Below are 22,878 nucleotides of genomic sequence, written 5' to 3'. Positions count from 1 at the left end.
ATGTACAGGACTTTTAACAGTTGCGAATGAATGATTTATTGCCAGATTTTGAAACAGCTTTTTCTCGAGAACATTCATCTTATAAAGCTGGCCCCCCTTTCACTGTCGTTATATGGTTACTAAGATACATCTTCGATCATTAATACTTCTTAGTATGTATTAATAAAAATTATCAAAGATTAGATTTTTAATTTCTCTACACACTTAAACGTCTTATAAGATCTCACTTGATAGTTATGCTTTGACCTTGAAAATGTATATAGGGATAAACTAATAAAAAGACGGAGGATTTGAGTAGGATAACCAATAAAAATTATATGTAGTATCAAACTATCAATATGCTGCTCTGTTTGTTTCTCGAAAGAAATGTATATAACGATTACAGTCAGAGTGATATGAAACTTGAATCACTCATCCAAAAGCTTAAGCTGATGGTTTAGGCCCCACGAATAGATCTATACCCTATCACGCCTCCTAATGAAAGAGCCCTTTGGGCTTGAAGTGTGGATGCAGCCTTGGGTGGATGAGATTCGAACCTGTGACTTTTTTGTCACGCTAGCTCTGGTACCATGTCAAGGGACCAACTCAACCAAAAGTTTAAGTTAATACTACCTCTGTTTTTATTTAGTTGCAACGTTTTGACTTTCACGCTTACCAATGTACAATTTCAAATCGTTTTATCTCTAACTGTATGTAAGTAAAAATTATAAAAATTTGATATTATGAAAGCTTACATCGAAACGAATCAAACAAGACCTCACATGACTATATTTTGTTTAACATATAAATCAATAAATGTGGTCAAATAAGAGAACATGAATAGTGCAATTTGTCAAATGTTGCAACTAAAAGAAAACGGAGGTAGTAGAATATAGATCTATTCGTAGGGCCTCAACAAAAAGCTTAATTGAACTAATGGTTAAGGACCCACGAATAGATCTATGCTCTATCACTATATAACAAGATCATCTTTTTCAAGGGGAACATTCTTTGGGAGCAATAATAAAATTCCTCGAAGGATAATTAGTGGTAAAGTTAACATGGCATTTGCAAAATAAATATACTTAGTATATATTTCTGTCCCCCAACAGAAATGGTGTCTCAATTGTCACCATCAACACTTTTAAGTTCATCAGTTATATAGCAGCAAAAGCTCTTCTACTTTTGTCTTCTAATATTAATCTGCCTCATCTAGAACTAATGGGGACAGCCCCATGCATTCATGACTGATCAATTTTTCATTTTCTCTTCTGAGAATTGTTAGTATGGACCAATAAAATTGACAATTGAATAGAATCGTATAACATTGTCAGTTTAAATTTCTAACTATCTTTCTCCATCAAACAATTTAGAAAATTGTTTCCCTAAACTGATCGTGTATTTAAAATGGTTGTGATGCTTAAATAATGCACATTGTCATTGATGCTAGCTCTATCTTCATATGTCCTTAATGACTAACGACTTTTAACTTTTTCAAGTTATTAATTTCTAATTTTACTATCAAATCCTAATTAACCCATATTTGACCTGTTTAGCTTAATTGACAACCATTGAACATCTTGATCTATGACCCATTTTCTCTCTTTTCCTATGTAACTATCGATCTTTTCACCTTTTTGGTCGTAGGGGTATTTTAATGGTGATCTATGAGGGTAGATGATTCAAGTAAGAATTAATTAGGATTTAGTAATATAATTAGGGGTTAGTCTCTTAGTGATTAGAAACATCAAATGTCATTAGTAATGTAGGATGTATGGTGAATTTTGACAAAATTGAAAGATAATTGGCGAATATTCAAAGGTTGGAGAGTATTCGGTGAAAAAAAACATACTCAGTGGTATTTGATGAAAAAACCAATGGAAAAGTAGAGGTGGACATGGGCTGGGCCGACCGAGGGACAACCCCACCCATTATGGTTTGGGCCCATCCTCGCCTGAGCCTGCTTGAGGCCCGACCCGTTGTCCCCTACGTGAGCCTTGGGACTGCCACGATCAAGAAATATATATTTCGGGCCTCACCTATATGACCCGCCGTGAGCCGAACGCCCATTCTATTTAGTTTTTAGTCTCAAGTTGCTAAAAATCCAAAAAGAACATAAAACACAGGTTAGGCCGTAGTCAAAACCTGAAAATTTCAGGGCTTGCCCGGTACAAACCACCACTCATGGGCTCAGGTACCTCAAGCCCGCGAACTGAGCCCATAAACAAGTCCGGCCCGACCTATGCTCAGGTCTAGTCCGAGGAAAAGTTTAGACATAGTTGCTCACTCTTAACCTTACCTAAATCAGTATGCTATGTTGTTTGAATTTGCTTTGTGCACAAACTTGAATTTCATTTGTTTAACAATAAAAAGAAGGGTACTAATGATTGTCAACGTAGTCCATATCGTGATAGTGGGATATGATATGGTGTGAATGTGAATGTGATGGTACAAACGACTATGTCTATTTCATTAAATTCAATAAGATTTGAAGCAGATTTTGTTGATTTGTTGATCATTATGGTATAATTAATGAAATGGAAAACCCTTACCCCTAGACATGGATGATATTGTGTTGTGGGCTTCAATAAACAGCTTTCACAATACACTATACTCTTTTTGTGGGCCTCTTTTCTCTATCTGACTATTGCAATCAAGTATATGGGGCCCACATACTACAATTGGGCCCATTTGCAGATTCAGCCGAATCCGGGCATTTTATTTGAACATTTGCATCCTCGATTATTTACACTATCTACCTGTTTAAAATTTATTGCACTCGGAAATTTTTAATTACTTTGTACTTGGTAGGAGTAGAAGTATACTATTACTGAAAACATATTTTTTTAGCCAATGCAATATAAAAAGGTTCAAAAAGCTAATACAGTATATTTAGGTTAGTAATAACCGATAAAGTCTTGAGAGGTGGTGTTCAAGACCTGAGATCAAATCTTGTCTGCATTATTTGTTCATGTGGTTCTATGTAAACCAAAAAAAAAATAGTTACAACTGATATCCTAGTCACTCCTTTCTGATAGCTAATAATCAATGTTTACACTTTCTATGAAATAAAAAAAATTCAACGTATTAAAGTGAAAACATTCCATCAGAAATAATTTGCATATTCTTTCATAATCGTTTGCAACCGAAATTAGGCCATATTCCTCTGTAATAAGGTGGTATGGTATAAAAGATTCAAAGTTTTATTTAATTTAGTTTGATATGAGTCATTTTTGTTTGTCGGATCTAAATCATTTATGTCTGTTCTCTTAAGTCAAAATTGAAAATAAAAATAACAAGTTCTTAAAATAAGAATATATGATATGAAAATTCAAACAAGAATGAACAACAAATTTGCAAAATATACAGTTCATATTCTTAGCTTATTTGCACATAATCCCCACACAATAACTTCCACTCATCACAAAAACAATCAAAAAAGGTTGAAGGAGTTTTAACAATTGCTAGGCCCACTATTACAAACATACCACAATTATTCAATGACAATGTCAGTCAGTACTCGGTACTATCCAAGTCCACGCCTCGTGGAGTAACAAGCTATATTTTAACTACTTATTTTTTTTTTTTTGAAAGAGAAATATTTTAACTACTTAATAATAGTGGATACCCAAAGGTAAATATGAGTGTAAATTTAAATCTTGTTTTATTTGGTTTTTTCACCATATACTTCTAACATATTTTTTTATTCACTAAATATCTTTACTTTTTTTCAAAATTCACTATATACCATTAAGTTTCTTGAAAATATATTAGAATGCCACTTAATAACTAATGACAGTTAACTCTGCTAGTCATTAACCCTAAAAAACCCCAAGTACATACATGTACTTATTTGCGAAGTTTCTAGTTGGTATTTAGAAATTCCAATAATGGCCTGTTTTTAATAAGTCCATAAAATTGGCCCTATTCCAAATCTAAGAGTTTTAGATTCCAAATCAAATGATATGACTATTCCCAAACAGGCCATATATATGAGTTAAATTTGATAGTATGAGTTAAATTTGATATAAAAAAATATCATATATCCTGATGAAAGCATAAATAATAACTAGTGAAAAGGTAAAATCTACAAATAAATATGTCATATTGAAACACCTAATTTTGCCAAATAGCTCCATAACTGGAGTTTTCACCCTCTATTTCCTTCACTCCCTCCTTCTTGTTCTTTCTTTTTGTATATTTCACTTTTCTTTAAATAATAAAGTCATAATGGTGGTACGTTTAAATGTGGAGTAATGTCTCACTCAAAATTTGCGTGGTGCTAATAAATTGTGTATCAGAAAATGTAAGAAGTTATTGAAGCCTGAAACCAGAGACCCTACCAATCAGCAACAAATTGTAATAAATATATAAATAAACTAAAATAATTAAACTAGTGTATTAAACTTTTGTCCTATATTTAATTGCATTTTCTTTCTTGGTGCAAGCTACTAGTGGTAAGAGGAATTGGGATCGGTTCAAGTGGGCAGTTTTCCCATCTTCCTATTTTTCCTAGTGAGGTTTAGGGTTCAATTCCTACCCAATCATTTGCTTGGGATTGAAAAGGGAAGGGGATTGGAGGGCGTCTGGCTTGTAATGGGCCTTTGGGTGGGGGTCCTGTACGATTCTACTTTCATTTATTTAAATTAGAATTTTTTGCACGCGATGCGTGCTTGAATTTTTTCGAACAGAAACTCAATTTTCTTCGTTATAAGAGTTAAAATTTGAACATTAGACATACGAAGTATAATTATTATTAGTTGCAAAATTTGATTGGTTTAGTTTCTGTCACTTAAGTCTCTCACCAGTTTTTTTTTTTTTTTTTTTTTTTTTTTTTTTTTTTTTTTTTTTTTTTTACTTTTCAAAGTTAAATTCTATGAAAAAAATAGAATTTTTTTTGAATTTATTTATGATTTCTAATATTATAATTTTTAAGTTGATTTTTGAATTAAGTACAGTACTTCATAAATTGTAAAGAAAGTAGACAATTTGATTTCCAGTCAATTTTTTCATAGTTTGTAGTTTGTAAGTAAAATTTTGAAATTTTGTAAAGTTTTCTCATTTTAGTGATTTGCATAACGTAAATTATGCAATTTTATGATTTTAATTGACTTGTGAGTGATTATTATAATTATATTTTTGATATTTTTGTTTGAAGCCCCCTTTGATTTGTAAGTGAATTTGTAATTTAGCATGGGAAGGGGGTAAGATAGTCTCTTCATTCGGGAACACCATAGTTTCCCCCTTCCCTTATATAATAGAGATATGTTGTACTTTAATTCTTGAATGATATTTTATATAAACCTTTTTACCTTGATAATTTATCGCTATTATATAATAGAAAAAAATACGTCCAAATATATGTAAAAGTTTCATTATATATAGGAAACCGTATAAAAAAGTAAATACTTTTTTTCCTTGTCTAATTTCTAAATTCTGATTTCACTACAAATACACCTCTAATTTTTATCATGACCCACCATTAATTGTGAATGGTTCTTGAGAATAGTGATTTATAAGTAAATTTTTTTAAATGTTTTTGTATGTATTGACGTTCTATGTTATTAGTTTTAGTTTGTATATTAATTTTTAAGTTTTAATAAAGTTTCCTGATTATTTGAGTGATTTGCGTGATTTTTATAACATGATTTTCTCAATTTTATGGGTGATTTATAAAGTTTCTTCTTTTAAGTGATATGTGAGTGAGTGTTGTAAATTTATATTCGGTATTTTGATTTTGACATTCCTTTTGTAATTTAGAAAGAGAAGGAGGGCAAAATAGGCGTTTCAAAAAAGGACACCATTGCTCCCCCCCTTCCCTTATATAATAGAGATATGAAACATTTAAAGAAAGTTACCTTTTTAATTAGTTTTTTTTTTTGAAAGAGAAATTTTATTGATTGAAGGCCAAACGACATCTACAATAGATAATAAAGAAAAACAAGATATAATTAAACAAGGTTAAATCAAATTCGTCTTCGAAGAAACTATAATGAACCAGATCGAGCAATACAGCGCAACCCCCTTGTATTTGCTGAATCAAACAATTATTGATGAGGAAGTCTATCATTCTGACATAGTTTGGGAAGAACATTCTTGATCGAGCCATGTTAACTGCATCCGAGATTCCAATACCTTCATGTAGACTCTTGAATTTCAACCAATAAGAACAATTTCTCATACCTAAAAACAAAACAACCACACTCATAACTCCCATAGGGGAGAAGGAGATCTCCACAACAGAGACTAAAAACCCCATAACAGGGTTTGAAGAAATCTCATAAAGAGATACTAATTTATTCAACAAAACAAGAAAATAAATTAAAAACGGAAAATAAAAGGGAAAAGGGGGCTTACCATGGATGAAATCATCCATGGCAGCCTCTAACTAATGAAGAAGGAGTAGGGAAGGCTAGGGTTTTAGAGAGAAAAAGAAAGAAGAGGAGGCTAGGGTACGACTGCGATGAAAATCTTACTTAAAAAAGAATCCCCTTTTAATTAGTTAAAAGTAGCCGTTTTACTTAAAACTTGACCCATACTGACTAAAAATGAACGAGTCACACAATATATTTATCGTACACCTAATACATACAATATTTGTTGTTTTATATTGATATGCATGTGAATTTTTACCATGCTTATAATTTATAAGTAATAAAAATGTACATAAACTTTAATCAAGTTGGCCATATTATACTCCACGTACCAAGCAAGGTTTGACCTCTTAGTGGTAAAGGTTTGGCATCATTAATTACTTTAATCTAATGAGGTCAAACCCATTAAGGGGTTGGGTTCTTTGGGTGTGAGGTTTTCCTTATTGGCCTATGCAAACCTGACTGGTTAAACCTGAGCGAAATATCAGTTTAGTATGATCTTTTATCTTACCTAACTTAAATGATATTACATTACACTTGACGTCCCAACCTTATGATAAAGAATTATGATAAAAAAGGATACTTTATGTATTTGAACTTGCTAAGGATGTTAATTGGCAAAGGATCCGAAGCAACATATTAATGGTCTACGTTGGGGATGGTAATGGATCCAGAACACGACTCGGAGCCTTTTTATCGAATCCGGATTCTAAAATTTCACCCCTTGGATCCGGGTCCAAATCTAAACCAAGATCCGAATATGGATCTATCCACATATCCGTTTTTTTTTTTTAAAAAAAAATAGATGGGTTGGGCTCCAAGTTCTCTATCTCTAAGACTTTAACTCGACTCTAACGGGTTAAAGCCAAAAGTAACGGCGAAAATCAATCACGCTTCACCCTTATCTCCCGCTCTCCCTAAACTCCTAACGCCACCACACACCCTTCTCTCTCTCCAGACTCCAGCCCACGGACCACCCACCAACACCCAAAGCCACCTGACATCGCCCAACGCCATCGACCATTATATTTTTGGCCACCACAACAACTTTCACGTTAGGAAGAAGTGAATTTTGTTCATTTACCTTTTCTAATTTGCTTTAATAGGATGTCATTTTGTTGCTGAATTTATTTACTTTCTTCGTTATTTTTACTTGCAACACTTTTCTAAAAAAGGAAAATAATTAATTAATTACTTGCAACACTTTCTACTTTGTTTTTCCTTTCTCTTTATCTCTCTCCAATCACATGGAACCCTCTTTTTTTTTCCTCTTTACCTCTCTCCTACCCAAATTTTGCATTGGAGTTGATGAAAAAAAAGTATTGCAAATAAAAAAAAAACGGAGGAAGTAATTGAACTCGTCCTACTATTGTTGTATTTCATGATTGATTTTGTGGTTTATATGCTTAAATTTTGTAGAATTTGTGGTTTAGCTGCTTGATTTTGCGGTTGAGTAGGCAAAATAATGCAAAAACACATACATTTGTTATGGACTTGGATTTGTAGGATTAGCAGTATTGTGATCCGGGTCCTAGTTTTCTACACCAGTCGAATTCGGAGGCGGATTCTAATCAAGTCTCTAGAAACGGATTTGAATCTAGATCTTTGAGAACCCAATCCAAATCCGACCCTTTGTCATCCATAGCCTACGTATACTACCAAGCAACGTTTGGTCATATTTGGTAAAAGTCATATCTTAGCTTAAATTTGAGAAGTCTTGGATTATTTGAATGTTAATAAGTGAGTACATCTTTAAATGATGGATCAATAAACAATGATTGATTGAGAGATTTTAGAGTTCTTCTATGTACGTTATATAAATAAATAAATAAATAATAATTGATTAATACTTTAGTATTTATAAATTTTATCATACACCATGGTGTACCATGTGCATGGTATTATAAAAGCTATTTTTTACTCATTACTAATTTGAAATTAAACAGTGAGTGTATCATATACATAGTACACCCGAATATATGATGAATGAACTCGTTAATATGATACAAATGACAATATTTTCTTGATTATTATTTGATGGTGGGGATTAGGTTTTTGTTAAAGAGTTGCATATTTTAAATAACCGCACTCACTAAGGTTATGTTTGGCAAAACTGACTGAAATGGAGCTGAAACTGATAAGGTGACTGAAACTGATTAGGTAGCAGCTGAAACTGTTAAGGTGCTGAAACTGATAAGCTAGTTGATTGCATAACATGTTTGGTAATATAATTTATGACTGTAGCTGAAATTTATTTTTAGATTTAAAAACATAAAAAAGAAAATATCTTTTTAGGCTTAAAAAGATAAACAGAAAATAATAATAATAATAAAATTTCAGCACCTGATCTTAGAAGCTATATTTTACTCCAACTCAATTTCAGTCAAATTTTGGACTTAAATTTTATTTAAGTTCCTCCACCAAACACCACTAATCATATAAGGTGACTTAAAATTGTAGCACCTTATCATTTAAGTCACCTGAAATGCTTCCCCAAACAGAGCCTAAAACTGATGAAGTGCAGTCTTTCCGGGGCCTCTAATTTGTTGCCATCACTCCTCTTTCTTTCCCAACTCAAGTACTCAACGCTGCCAGTTCTCATCATCTCAAGTCTCGATTCATAATTATACTCTCTCCGTTTCTTAAAGATTTTCCTTGTATATATTCCTACAAATACTAAAGAAGATCCATTTGTGTGGGCGTCTGGGGGTGGGTAAAGTAGGAGGGAAAGTTTGGATAAGAGAAGATAAAAACTGTAATTTTATTTACAGATTTGGGAAAATTTTCAAGAGTATAAATAATAGTACACGTAACAGCATATCTATATGGTGTGATAATGCAATTTAATAATAACAAAAAACTGTAGTTCGACAGTCGAATAAGACATAAATTCTGTAGCATTAATTCAAAACGATAATCACAAAATACCACTTTATATTTTTGTAAGCTATGGAATAATAGAATATAATGATAAAAACAGTGGATAAAGTCCCTTAATAATTATTTAATGGGCCATCTATGAAGTATGTAATGTTTGATTGTTTGTTATATTAATGCATGTTTTCTCATGTACTGATACTCAAATTAATGGTGTCAACTAACACTAGCAGCTAGTGTACTCAGATGGTTTTTGATCACTTGAATGTTGTTAGTCCACTTATACTAGGTTTCAACCACATCTTTAATTAATTTCAGGTAGGGTCTTTGTTAAGTGTCTGCTTATTTCAGTGTACTATCTAGGGTTTCACCTAAATAAATATGGATAGTTGATAAATTGATATAAAATTAAAAAAACTCTTGTAGGATGGAAAAAATGCTAACTTATTTATTAATAATAATAACAAGGCAAAATTGGCCTCAACACACTGAATTATAGCGCGGGTGCACCAAATAGCCCCAACTATGACTTATAGCCAAAAGATTGCAAAGTACAAACCTGGGTGCAGTTCATAGCATACATGAGGTCGATGACTGAAATTCTCACCGGGTATAAGTCGAGTGCTAGATATTGGGCAATTATAGAAGCGTTTTCCTTGATTGTGCTTGAACTTTCAAGTAGTTTGGACTAATGCATGCAATCAATGTCGACAGCCTACCATTACCTAAACTGGTATTTGAATTATTCTTGAAACTTGAATATGAAGTTGAGCTCATTGATGTTATGCGAATTTTCCTCTTTCAGAATTTAGGGTTCATTTGGGAAGAAAGAGGGAATTTGGGGGAAGTGAGAGGGAGTTTGCGGAAGAAGTCTTTGTGTACAGTTGAGGAAGAAGAAAATGAAAACACGTGTCTTTTTTTGTTTAAGTAAAAAAAATTAGGGTGAAAAAAGAAGAAAGTAAGAAAGGGGAGAGAATCCAGTGAGAATTCTGGGCACAAACATCATTTATTGTATGTAGTATGGACTGTACTTAGGTCCGTACTTTGGGATGTTCTGGCTATAAGCCGTATTTGGGGTTGTGTGCCTTCATGTACATGATATATAGTTCAGGATGTTGAGACCAATTTTACCTAATAATAAAAAAGTTAACGTACTGTTTGCATAATACATTCCATAATTACCTACTTATTAGCTCATTATAATATACATAGACCAGAACAACCAATTTTTCTTATTTTTTGATGGTTATACGTGCATAATTACCTTTCTTTTGATTTTTGTGTGTGTAAATTTCAGACAGAGGGAGATCTCTTTCGTCCAAATTGTTAACTTTATCGAGCACATAGTTCTAGGTGTTTCCCGGATCACTATGAAGGATTTATGATTTGTGCTGATTATATTAATATTGTTATTTGATTCCTTGTTCAACCAAAAAAAAATCTTTTTTCAGTTCTTAATCTCTTCAAAAAGGAAAAATGTTTGAGTAACCTTTAGGGTTGCCAACCCTATTAGACACATTAGAATGAAATATTGATATATATGCAATAAATTGAAGAGAAAAGTGGCATAAAAATAATGTTTTAATATATTACTAACCAATGAAAATTCAACAATGAAATGGTTGACAACCTTTATCGTCACTCAATCACTCCTCGACAGAAAGAAGAAAAAGAAATACCTAATTGGCCACATTAAATAGCGAGTAATGAAGGAAATTAGAGTGAACGAACGCAGGATCATCATCGTAGACACGAAGATGCCGTGTCTGCGCATTGAAAGCAAGGACGTAGGAGAGTTCTTGAAGGATGCACCTAGACTACTTTGTTCTTTAATGTCAAACTATTTCCTTTTCGTTTTACATACAACTTTTCTCATTTTGTAATTATTTTTTTGATCTCTTAAATTTAATGGATAATTGAAATGAGACTCGATGTCCGACGAGAAGGAGAGTTTGAACCAATTATAAGCTTAATTCATCCTGAAATCAATTAACAATTGGACGAGGAGCTCTCAAGCTGGTTACGATGATAGTTATTTTCTCTTCTACTTCATTCTCTAATATGGGATAACTCATACTCCCTCCATTTCATTTAATTGTTACACTTTGATATTTTACACTAATCACATATTTCACTTTGACTATCCTCTGTGATTTATACACGGATGAGAACATAGTCATGTGTAATCTTGTTAGATTCATCATAACCTGTATTTTATTAATATGTACTTTTTATAATTTTTACAAATACAAAACTAAAGATATATTTCCACAAAATTTTGCATTGGCATGCGTGAAAAGTGTAAGTGTGTACATTAAAATGAAACGGAGGAAATATGTGCATAACAAACATGTTATAATGTTGTCACGTGTACTCCCTCTTACCTCACACAATCAATATAATTGAGAAAATAAATATAATTGGGACTCATTCATGAACTTACCAATTACTATTCATATGAAAATAAATCTATTTATATATATCTAAAATCCAAGGTAAAAACATGTTATAATATTGTCACATGTACTCCCTCTTACCTCACACAATCAAATGCGACATAGTAGTTATAAATAATAAAAAGGCGAGCAATAAGACTTAACCCATAACCTCTAATTTGAAATACAAATGCACTAACCAACATATGTATATATTAATTTATTAATCATATACTAATGGTAGCGTGTTCTAAACTTTCAGTATTATTAAATTAAAAGAAAAGCTATTGAATTTTTTAAAACCTCCCAAATTAATACCACTAATACTATTTATTTAATTTGCACCGGTTATATTCTTACACATTAAGCTAAATTTCAAAAATAAAATTGTATTATACTCTTTGTAATTATATATATGTAGTCTCTTGAAAACGAGAGTTATATTGAACAATATTATAATTTACCATGTAAAAAAAAATTAAAAGGATCTGGAAGACTATTTCACGAGTACAATCTAATGTATATAATTCTTTTTTTCACTTCTATCAAGTGTTTGATTTAACACTTCAAATTCATATTGGTAATTGATCTGCGACATTACGCAAGTCAACAACTACTTCCAGATCAATATATATTGTATTGATCTGTAGTATAACGAATGTATGTCGTACGTTTAAGGTTCATTATTGAGCATTTGAATTTATATTACTAAATGCAATCAATTCTATAACCTTTTTGAGAATTAAAAATATTGTTTATAAAATTATTTATCTAAAGGGTTCACTAAAGAAACTCTTGTACAAACTGAAAAGTGTATAAAATTGTAAGTTGTAGGTTCATCAATAAACCTACTGTAAATCACTAGGGAAATTAAAATTATCATATCAATAATGCAAAGGAAATTTATTTTGGTAAATACAAAAAGAATTCTTTTATCAATAGTGCAAGTTACATATTCATCAATGTTAAGAATTATTACTATAAAAATTTGAAACTTGTATCTAAGTTCTCTATCTTTTTAACTATTTTCCCATGTCATATGAAAGAACCTGTACGTCGCTGGTCAAGTGAATCAGTACTTATAATGAAGTGTTAGTATTATCAATAATTATGGATTATAAAGACTCACTTTGGGATGATTGATTTTAATAATATTTCATTTTTAATAAGGTTCAATTCATTGATAACTTTACATGCAGTGACCACCATTTATACAAATATAATAAAGACATTTCTAAACAAGAAATTGTAACACGTGGCTCCATTACTTGGAGTGTTTACTTCAACTAAACACACATGCAATAAAAGAAATTAAAAGATACATGTTATAAGATTTGATCCGATGACTTTAATCTTATATACTAAAGTTTTAACCAACACTAAAGCAAGTAATGTTTGATGTTATAATTTTTTAAAAAATATAAATAAATAAAAGATATAATTACCTGGGCAATTGCCCGGACCTAAAAACTTGTTCAATATGATTATGAGAGCAAACATTTAAATATTGGACAGTAAAATAGTTTTTTTGTGAAATGAGTGTAATAATGTTTTTATTGAAGTTTAGGCCATTAACTACCCATCAAAATAAAATTTTGATCTCTAATAGCTAGGGGATGCATCTGTAATGGGAATTATAATTATTTTTCCATTTTCAAAATACTCAACACCCGACTCTGATCCGACTTTTTTCCTCCCCACTTTTTAATAGAAAACTCTTCTATGATACAAATAATCTAACTATTACTATTTTTTTAATAATCAAATGATAATCATACATAGTACAAATAATCTAAGTATTACTATTATTTAAACAATCATTTATTCAACGGAAAAAACTAAAATAATAATCCCTCTGTTTCAAATTAAAATATAAGACACGCACGATGTTCGAAGTCGAACTTTGATCGTCAATTACTCTCAATAACGTATGTGGATAATAAATTCATTCTAAAATTTAATGTTATTATAGTATTTTTCAAGATGGATCCAACGGTATAATTTTTATAATTTTTATTTATCATATTATGAGAGACAATATTTGTGATCAAAGCAAATTTTCGTAAAGTGTATGTGAATGCCTTTATTTTGAAATGGAAGGAGTACAATTGCTTTAAAGTTAGAGTCAGATTATACATACATAATACATATAATAAGGGTCCGTTCTCTTCGGCATAAAATAGCTGAACTGAACTAACCTTATTGGAGCTGAACTGAACTGAACTTATTGAAGCTGAACTTATTGGAGCTGAACCGAACTGAACTGAACTGATTGAATTGAATTGAATTAAATTAAATTGAATGTAATAAATATATAAATAATATTTTAAACAATATTAATATGAATATTAAATAATAATTATAATGATAAGTAATAATAATGAATAATAATAATAATTAGTAAAATAAACTATACCAACATAACAATAATATTTAACAAAATGGTTATAAAAGAATAGAGCTGAACTGAACTTGTAATACCCCTCATGATTGCTTTAAAGTGATTTAGCAGGCTATTCATTCCAACAAGATGCATCTTTCTTTTAGGGAACTCATTTCCTTAGTTACTCCATAATTAAGTGTGCTTGGCTGGGAGTAGTCCAGGGATGGGTGACCTCCTAGGAAGTTTCTCAGGGTGCGCATGAGTGAGGACAAAATGCTGATTGGAGTTGAACTAAACTGAACTGAAAACAAGTTGGGGAGAACAGACCGTAAAAGGATTAATTGCCTTAAAATCGGTGAACTAACCTGAACTGAACTGAAAATAAGTTGGGGAGAACATACCGTAAAAGGATTAATTGCCTTAAAATCGGAGTCGGATTCAGATTTCGTATTTTTTGTGGGATCCTCCTCCGACCTTCCTACGACTCGGAGTCGAACTTTTTAAACGAAGTCGGATTCAAATTATTATTTTGTCGGAGTCAACTCGAACTTTTTCCTTTGAATCAGAGCTTACTAAATCCAGATCCGAATTGGATTGTCATCCCTAACTACTCCTCAACACCATAATTAATAATTTGTTCTTTTTTTTAATTAAAAAGAAATACCTAACCTACTACAATTTCTCTCTATCACAATTTGCATGATATTAATTAACAATATGCCTAACGTAAAGGAACGTGGCTGGCGGGGATATATATAGGTAGATTATATGCATGAAACCATAAAATTATAAAACTGCATGCAACCCATAACAAAGTGGAAGCTAAGTCTCCAATCACAAGCAAATTACATACATATATGTACTTGTCAAGTGGGGCTCGTGACATCTTTAATGTGTTTCATATATCTACAGAACTGTTCAATTGCTTCTCTTCTGATCTTAAAGGACAAAAGGGAATATATGTAGTAAATTTCTATCATAGAACTAGCTAGCTAGGTAAAACATTTATAAGTTAAAGATTACATCAAGTGGTGGCCCGATGAGTCTAGTGTGGATCCATTACAGCTGGTTGTGGAGGTTTAAGGAGGTCGTGGAGGGAACTCCGGCAATAATTTTTGTGAATAATAGCCTTGGACAGTTCTTACTAAGTTTACGGGCCGGGACAAATTTAAACGGATGATTTTTGTTTTTGACAATCGATCATGAGAATGGAAACTGACCTTTTTTTGGTTGAATAACTATAATATTATAAAGATATATACTCTTTGTTTTGTTTGTTTGGCCGTCATTTGTTTGTTCTTACACAAGTTAGACCAAAAAAATATTTCTTAAAATCAGTATTTTGAAAATACACATCGAGACGGAATTTGACAAAGTCATTATTTAACGCGTTTCTTATATATTGGTGTTTATGTTTCATCAAAGTTAGAAAAGTTTAATTTGACCATAAATATTAAAAAGGGGAGAGAGAAAAAAAACGAAGGGAGCACTTTTTTCACATCAAAGGTCATATTCAATATTCAAAATTTACTACAACTCTGAAGTTGAAGATGAGTGAGGCTAAGCGGTCTATCTAAACCGATCGGAAATTTACCAAAAAAAAAAAAGTAGGAAATGACATACATGGCACACCTAGCATGAAAATCTTGATATGATGATTGTATGCAGTTGATCAGACAACCTTTGAAACCTTAAAATTAACAACTCAAGTGCAATGATATTCATACATTAAAGACTAATTAATAATGTATAGTAATCATAAGCATATTAGAGTTATATACTGTACTGGACTCCATATGATTATGGAATAACCTATGAACGTACACACAGTAAATAAATTACAGTAATACACACTAAAAATTTACAGTGCATAGTTTTCAGTTCGTTCCCCAAAAAGACTGCATGCATGTGGTTGATAAGCTGACAAGAGGCAAAGACGTTGAAATTGAAGGCCGACCGTTGAAATCATTATTGATTCATTGCAGCCCCTAAAAAGGATATCTTGTCACATTTATGGTCTGCTTCAACCATCACTTCAATGGCCTCGCTTTCTCTCTCTATCTCTCTAAACCCATTGTACGTACAAATTACAAAAGATTCCCAAAAATGACTACAAACAACAACTTATCCAACATTTTCATATTTTTTCCATTCTCAACCTAAGCCCTAGCTAGCCCCTAATAAGAGAAGCAATTTCATTGTTTTTCTTTCAATTCATAAAATATGTCCACTTCAAGCATCTCAAATGGAAGACCATAGACTTGTTAGCTACTTTTATTCTAAGTTTTAAAATGCTTTTTTGAGTTGGGTTGTGCCAAGTTAATTTGTTCTATAGAGCTGATTCGCCAAGTCAAAAAATACTGTGAAGAAAAGTTGAAATATGGGTCAGAAAAAAAGAAAAGTGTGTAACTAGAGATTAAGATTGACATTTACGCTTTTATCTTGCTTAATTATTCATGAATCATGAGACTGAGATTTTAGTAAGGGTTTTATGGATTGACATACATTGTGCTTTTTCCCTAATTAGTTGTATGTTTGAGACCATGAGAATGACTTAATTATTCGATTTAATTAGGTGGATTTGAAATATGTGTCAGAAAAAAGAAAAGTGTATAACTAGATATTAAGATTGACATTTACGCTTTTATCTTGCTTAATTATTCATGAATCATGAGACTGAGATTTTAGTAAGGGTTTTATGGATTGACATACATTGTGCTTTTTCCCTAATTAGTTGTATGTTTGCTGACACCATGAGAATGACTTAATTATTCGATTTAATTAGGTGGATTTATGCGCCCTTGAGAGAGAGTTAGTTGTTTGTTTTTCTTTCCTTTATGTTTCACTCTTGTAATTGCTTATATCATTATTATGTTGGTGTTTGATCCCCTTTCCCTAATCTTGTTTGATCTTTGGTACTTAGTTTGGATTAATAGCCCTTAGATGGTAGCTGACATCTTCGACATTTTTTCGGTCTAACTTATTGTTTAAATCAACAGCAATCATACAATTTCTTGAGGAAGAATGACTCTTAGTTTACTTGCCAACACTAGATCTGTTTAGTTTAGTGATTTAGTTAGGCTTTAATTTTTTTGACTCTTGGAGATTAATCTCGACCTACTTTTCCTTATTAGAACCTATCCAAGTCAGAAATAGCGAGCATTAGAAACATTATATTAGCTTACCATGGATAGTTTCTTGCTTGGAAGGACTTATTAATTAGCTAGAGAATATTATGCTTCACTCTAAGCTAATATATGGAATATGGATATTATTAGTTCTATCATTAAAAATGCTCTTATAATAATATCCTCTCCATTTGAAAATTAGTGACAATTGAATTTATATATACTAATATTACTCCTTTTTGATATTATTTTATTTCAAAAAACAAAGTATAAACCAAAAAACTCAACGTTCAGTAATTTACTTTTTGAATAAAAATTTAAACTACTTAAACATTTAATAATAACTTAGGCATTGTTCACTACCTAATAAATACTCCCTCCGTTTCAAATTATAAGGCATGTAAACCACTTTTACGCATATTAAGAATTTAGTTAGTTTTAGTTAGATTTGCATAGGTAATAAGAATTGACATTAAATATTGTGTTGATAATAGAAAATAACCTATAATCTTATCTTGATAGTATAAAATTGCATTTAATTTTACATTGGTAATGTAAAACGCCTTATATTGTGAAACAAAATTTTTTAGCTTAAATGCCTTATAATTTGAAACAGAGGGAGCTAAAAGTACTACAAGTGATCTAATAGATCTTTATTGACTGTCTTATTTTGTTGTAGATAGCCATTTAATCTTAAGAATGATAAATCAACTAGCTACAAAAAATACCACAATATTATAAAATTATATACTCAAGAAAAGAAAATAGTACCACAAACATAGTAAGTTTTTTAAGGAAGACATTAAATGCTTACCAACTCAAGAAAAAGTTACTCCTACATATTTTTAAAAAATAACTAGTATATGAATTCCGGACGTTATCTCAAGTTGGTATTAATATTGTTTTCCAAACTTGATATGCATTTTTTTCCATTTCCGTTAAAATATATTAAAGAAAACTCAATGTTTAAGAGATACAAATATAATAATATGGATATTTAAAACATTATTAAAAGTTGGTTGAGATGGTAACTGTATCATGCATAATAGCAAGAGGTAGTAGAGTAACAGAGGTGCCACATGACGTGTATACATTATCACATACACTTTTTAATATATTTCATAAAATAATAAGAAGAGAAAAATAAATTGAAAGGAAGATGGAAAGAAAATCGCGTGGACCCAGAAATGTCCTCTATGCCATTACTACTAATAGCATATCTTGTCTTTCTTCCCCCATTTGTGAGAATACACATGTTCCTTCTCATTTCATCTTCCAAATTTTTTCTCTCTAGGTTTTCCTAGAAAGATTCATTCATTTCTTCTTCCAACAATATCCAAGAGAAGGATAAAATACAAAACAAACAAAAAAACCCTAGAAGATCGAGTAGAAAAAAGAAAGAAAAATAACATGGATGATAGCATATCAAGTTTTTTTGAAGATCAAGACTTTAGAGATCCAAGTTTCTCAGGCTTTCCGACGTCGCCGGAAGATCTCTTTAGCATCTTTGATGCCTTAGAAGGTTTAAAAGATGCGACGACGACGACAACAACAACAACTTCCGGTGGTGGGGATGAAGATGCAACAAGAAAGAGTTTTATGTTTCAAGATTTGTGTGAGAGTGATGAGCTTGATGCACTTGAAGCTGAGTTAGGTGATAATGAATTACTACCTAAGAGTAAGAGGGCTAAAATAGCAACTTCAGAAGAAAAAGAAATTGGACAAGAAGGAAGTAAGGTTTCTCATATAACAGTTGAAAGGAATAGAAGGAAGCAAATGAATGATCATCTTTCTGTCTTGCGTTCTCTTATGCCTTGCTTCTATGTCAAGAGAGTAAGTTAATTAAGCTAAGATTTTCGTTTCCTCTCTTAGTAAATACTAGTTTTATATGCACGCTATGATTGCGAGAACATATAAAAAATTTCATATATAGTTGTGATAGAGATATCTTTATCTTAGTTTTTTTTTTTTTCCCATTAAAGCAGGTTGTTAACCTTTTCTTTTTTCCTTTTTCGATTTGTTGGTGTCTCCCATGCATTGTCTTATATAATAGAGATTTCTAGTAACTTTGATTACTATGATTATTGTGTTATCATCTTAAGATTTTCTAATTTATAATGCGATAGTGAATTTTAGTTATATAACAAGGAAATGACCGGGTGTTTGGAAATGGAAATGTTTTAAAAACGAGAATAATCTTAGAGTGGAGTATTGTCCATAATTGAGAAAATCATATTTAGGTTTCAGAGGTTACAAATTATAAATATTTTTGTTTTGCATTTTCTATATCATAATTATGTACTTTGGACTTTTTTTTTTCGATATTGTTGCAACGTTTTACTTTTTTTTTTATTTATTAACAGGAGCAGAAATTAGATTACAATGTTTTACTTTATGATTTCTTAATTACACAACAACCCAACTATGATATTCTTTACTTCTCAGTACTATTGATTCTGCCTAACTAATAACATGTAAAACAAGCATTTAGTAGCTTTTGATATCAAAAGTACTACTGTTTTATCCTGAATGCAAAAATTAAAAAAATCCAAGGCTAGATTTTTGGTCCTTTTAAAATAAGTGTTGCCTGTTTTCTTATGATACTCTATAGTAACCCAACTATGGCACATTTATGTTTGGTACGACTTTAGTTTATACTCTACCAATATGCGATGCATGGTGGGACATATTTCACCATTTACAGGTTGCTAATTGCTAGATACTTACATTATTGAGCACACTCATAATATTTCTTCCGTTTCATAATACTCGCTACATTTTTCATTATGGAAATTATCACATTATTTGCTACACTTCCTTTTTGAGCAATAAACTCTCTCTATATCTCTCAGTCCCTTTTCTTTTTACTCTCTACCTCTCTTTTCTCCAAAAATTGCTCAAGTTTCTGTGATTTGAGAAGTATCTCGAGTAATACAAAATGGAGGAAGTATTAATTGTAATTTTATTAATCAAGTTAATTCTCTAATATATATATATAATTAACATGCTTGTTTTTGAACTTATTAGGGAGATCAAGCATCAATAATAGGTGGAGTTGTGGATTATATCAATGAGTTGCAACAACTTCTTCAATCACTTGAAGCCAAGAAGCAAAGAAAAGTTTATAGTGATGTACTTAGTCCTAGAGTTATTTCAAGTCCAAGACCTTCACCTCAAGTACTTAGCCCTAGAAAACCACCATTAAGCCCTAGACTTAACCTACCAATTAGTCCAAGAACCCCTCAACCAAGCAGCCCTTATAGACCAAGGCTAATATCTCCTACAATGTCTACTCCGATCGACCTTTCGCCGACGCCGTCTTCTTCAAGCTCCTCCCTTAATGATTCTGCCAATGAGCTTGTAGCTAACTCTAGATCTCCGGTGGCCGAGGTAGAAGTTAAGTTTTCCGGCCCAAATCTCCTCCTTAAGACGGTTTCTCCAAGAATTCCAGGACAAGTTGTGAAAATCATTTCCACTCTTGAAGATCTATCCCTTGAGATTCTTGATATCAACATTATCACCATGGAAGACACTATGCTTAACTCCTTTACCATCAAGGTACATATAACTCAAAGCTAATAAGTTTATGGTGCACCTTCTTTTCTTTTCTTTTTTGCATGTTATATTACCTTTTCTAAGACCTATTAATTAATTAATTAGTTCAATATAAACTAGAGCAATTATTTCATGTGAAACAATCTTTCTAAATTACTCCCTCATTTTTAATAATAACTAGTTATTAGGCCCGGGGTATGCCCCGGGTAAGAAAAAATTTCATTTATTAATATAATACTTTATTATAGTAACACTAAATATAACTTAGCCTAGTGGTTAAAACTTTAGTATATGTACTTTTCATGTTTTCGCACGCCTTTTAATATATTTGTATCGATATAAGTTAATTAAGACTTTACTTTAGGAAATGTAGAATTGTTAAAAAAGTTTGACAATTTTCTCTTTTCTGATCTCACAGTAATTTTAAGTTAAAATTCTTTTTCCCCCTAAGTGACTAACCCAAAATGAAATTGGCTACTTCTAGCTCATCATATGATTTAGTGCTATATATTCTTTATTTTCATAAAATTTATTTTCATTTTAACTTTTTATTTTCATCTGAAGGGATAAAACAATTGTGATTGATTATAAAAATAATAAGAAGAAAATTCATTAGCTTATGTAACTACATAAGTATTTTGTATTGTTTGGTAAATTTATTAGGTTCCAACAACTTTTTTTGTTACATACTTACATGGAAATGGTTAGCATATCTCTCTTTATTTTTGACAAAATCATATAAGTCTAAAGACAATTATCCCATCAAATGAACAAAAACTCTTCAAAGTGTGCCACTAGAAGTATTAGAACGAACTTCAGGGAGTAAATGATATGATGTTAAGTCATAATTCGAGAAGCTTAATTACCACTGCCCTACAACTTGCTCCCCTTAATAATATACCTAGACATGTATGTTAAGTCATTATTTGAACCAAAAAATGGCAAAAGTGTTTTTGGCATGACAAAGTATAGTACTTGGTCCTGTTACTCTGGGTACAGTTTTGCAGTTCAATTCAGCTACTTTTTTCTCGTAATTTTACTTCAATTCAATTTAATTCAATTATAAGTTACTTTACACAACATATAGTTCGTTTAATGTTAATTATAATTAAAACTATAGTAAACTTGTGATCATTAACAATTATCTTAATCTATTTTGACTTTCACATAAGTTACTTCATACCATTTAAATCATTATAGTTGACTTACACATGCTTTGAATTTTGATGGAGTATTGTCATCTCTACTCTTCAAGTACTCCTGTACTCTGCCAAGTCTCATAAGCTGTAAAAAACAAATTAAAATTTGACCACTTTTTCTATTGTTTCCCTACAAAAAAATTACATTAAATAATTGAAAGTATTCAAAGTTAATTGTTTTTTTGTCTTTTTTGCAGATTGGAATTGAATGTCAGCTCAGTGCTGAAGAACTTGCTCACCAAATCCAACAAACATTCTGCTCTTTTCCACTTTTAAATTAATTGATAAACCCTACAAAATCAATATCCTCCAAAAAAAAAAAATGTACTTCAATGAAAAATTAAATTACTGAAATAATAATTAATATAACCGTGCTCTCTGACCTGATTCTGCAACAATAAACAGTTTGGGAGAAGCAAGTGCATTTACCGTCTCATAATTTAATTTACTGATCATGTAACTGTAGTTTTAATTTCTCTTCATTCTCATTTGGTTTTTTTTTGGGGTAAAAACTGTAACTTTTGTTGTCATTATTGTTTGTTGACAGAAAGTAGTGTAACCCTTTTTTTTTTTTAACCTTGTGTAATCTTGAGTAGTTGTGGTACACGTACAGATACCATGTTGCTAAAGTTTTGAATTCCAACAATGAACTTTTTTTTACTTTTGGGCAACATCCAACAATGAACTTTTCATTTTCAAATAATTCTGAATGTCTGAAACGAATTACAATATGCATTTGGAGATTTCGTGACCCGGTTTTTTTACAATGAGCACAAACACGAAGAGACCAACATTTAGAAACCTCGTGCCCAACCTTATGACAGTGAGAACAAACAGGTCGATCGGTGGAAGATCGACCACGGACAGCAGACCCGGCAGAACCCGACGGACCACGAGAGCGTCAGGTGGCCTATCGTCGGAGGGTGCTTTGGTCGCGCGAACTCGTTC

The 22,878-nt window shown here is 31.4% G+C and overlaps 1 protein-coding gene across 1 annotated transcript; it reads left to right on the top strand.

Annotated features, from left to right (window-relative positions):
- The first annotated feature begins 18,348 nt into the window (after positions 1–18,348).
- Positions 18,349–22,590, top strand: LOC104888293 (transcription factor SPEECHLESS). The gene is made up of 3 exons (XM_010673214.4): positions 18,349–19,009; positions 20,204–20,734; positions 22,128–22,590. The coding sequence occupies exons 1-3, from the start codon at positions 18,587–18,589 to the stop codon at positions 22,209–22,211; spliced, it is 1,038 nt and encodes a 345-aa protein (XP_010671516.2). The 5' UTR covers positions 18,349–18,586; the 3' UTR covers positions 22,212–22,590.
- Positions 22,591–22,878: the final 288 nt, after the last annotated feature.

Source organism: Beta vulgaris, chromosome 3 (genome assembly GCF_026745355.1).
Source record: "Beta vulgaris subsp. vulgaris cultivar EL10 chromosome 3, EL10.2, whole genome shotgun sequence".
NCBI lineage: Eukaryota > Viridiplantae > Streptophyta > Magnoliopsida > Caryophyllales > Amaranthaceae > Beta > Beta vulgaris.
Note: the sequence above shows the minus strand (reverse complement) of the source record. Positions and strands in the feature narration are given on the sequence as shown.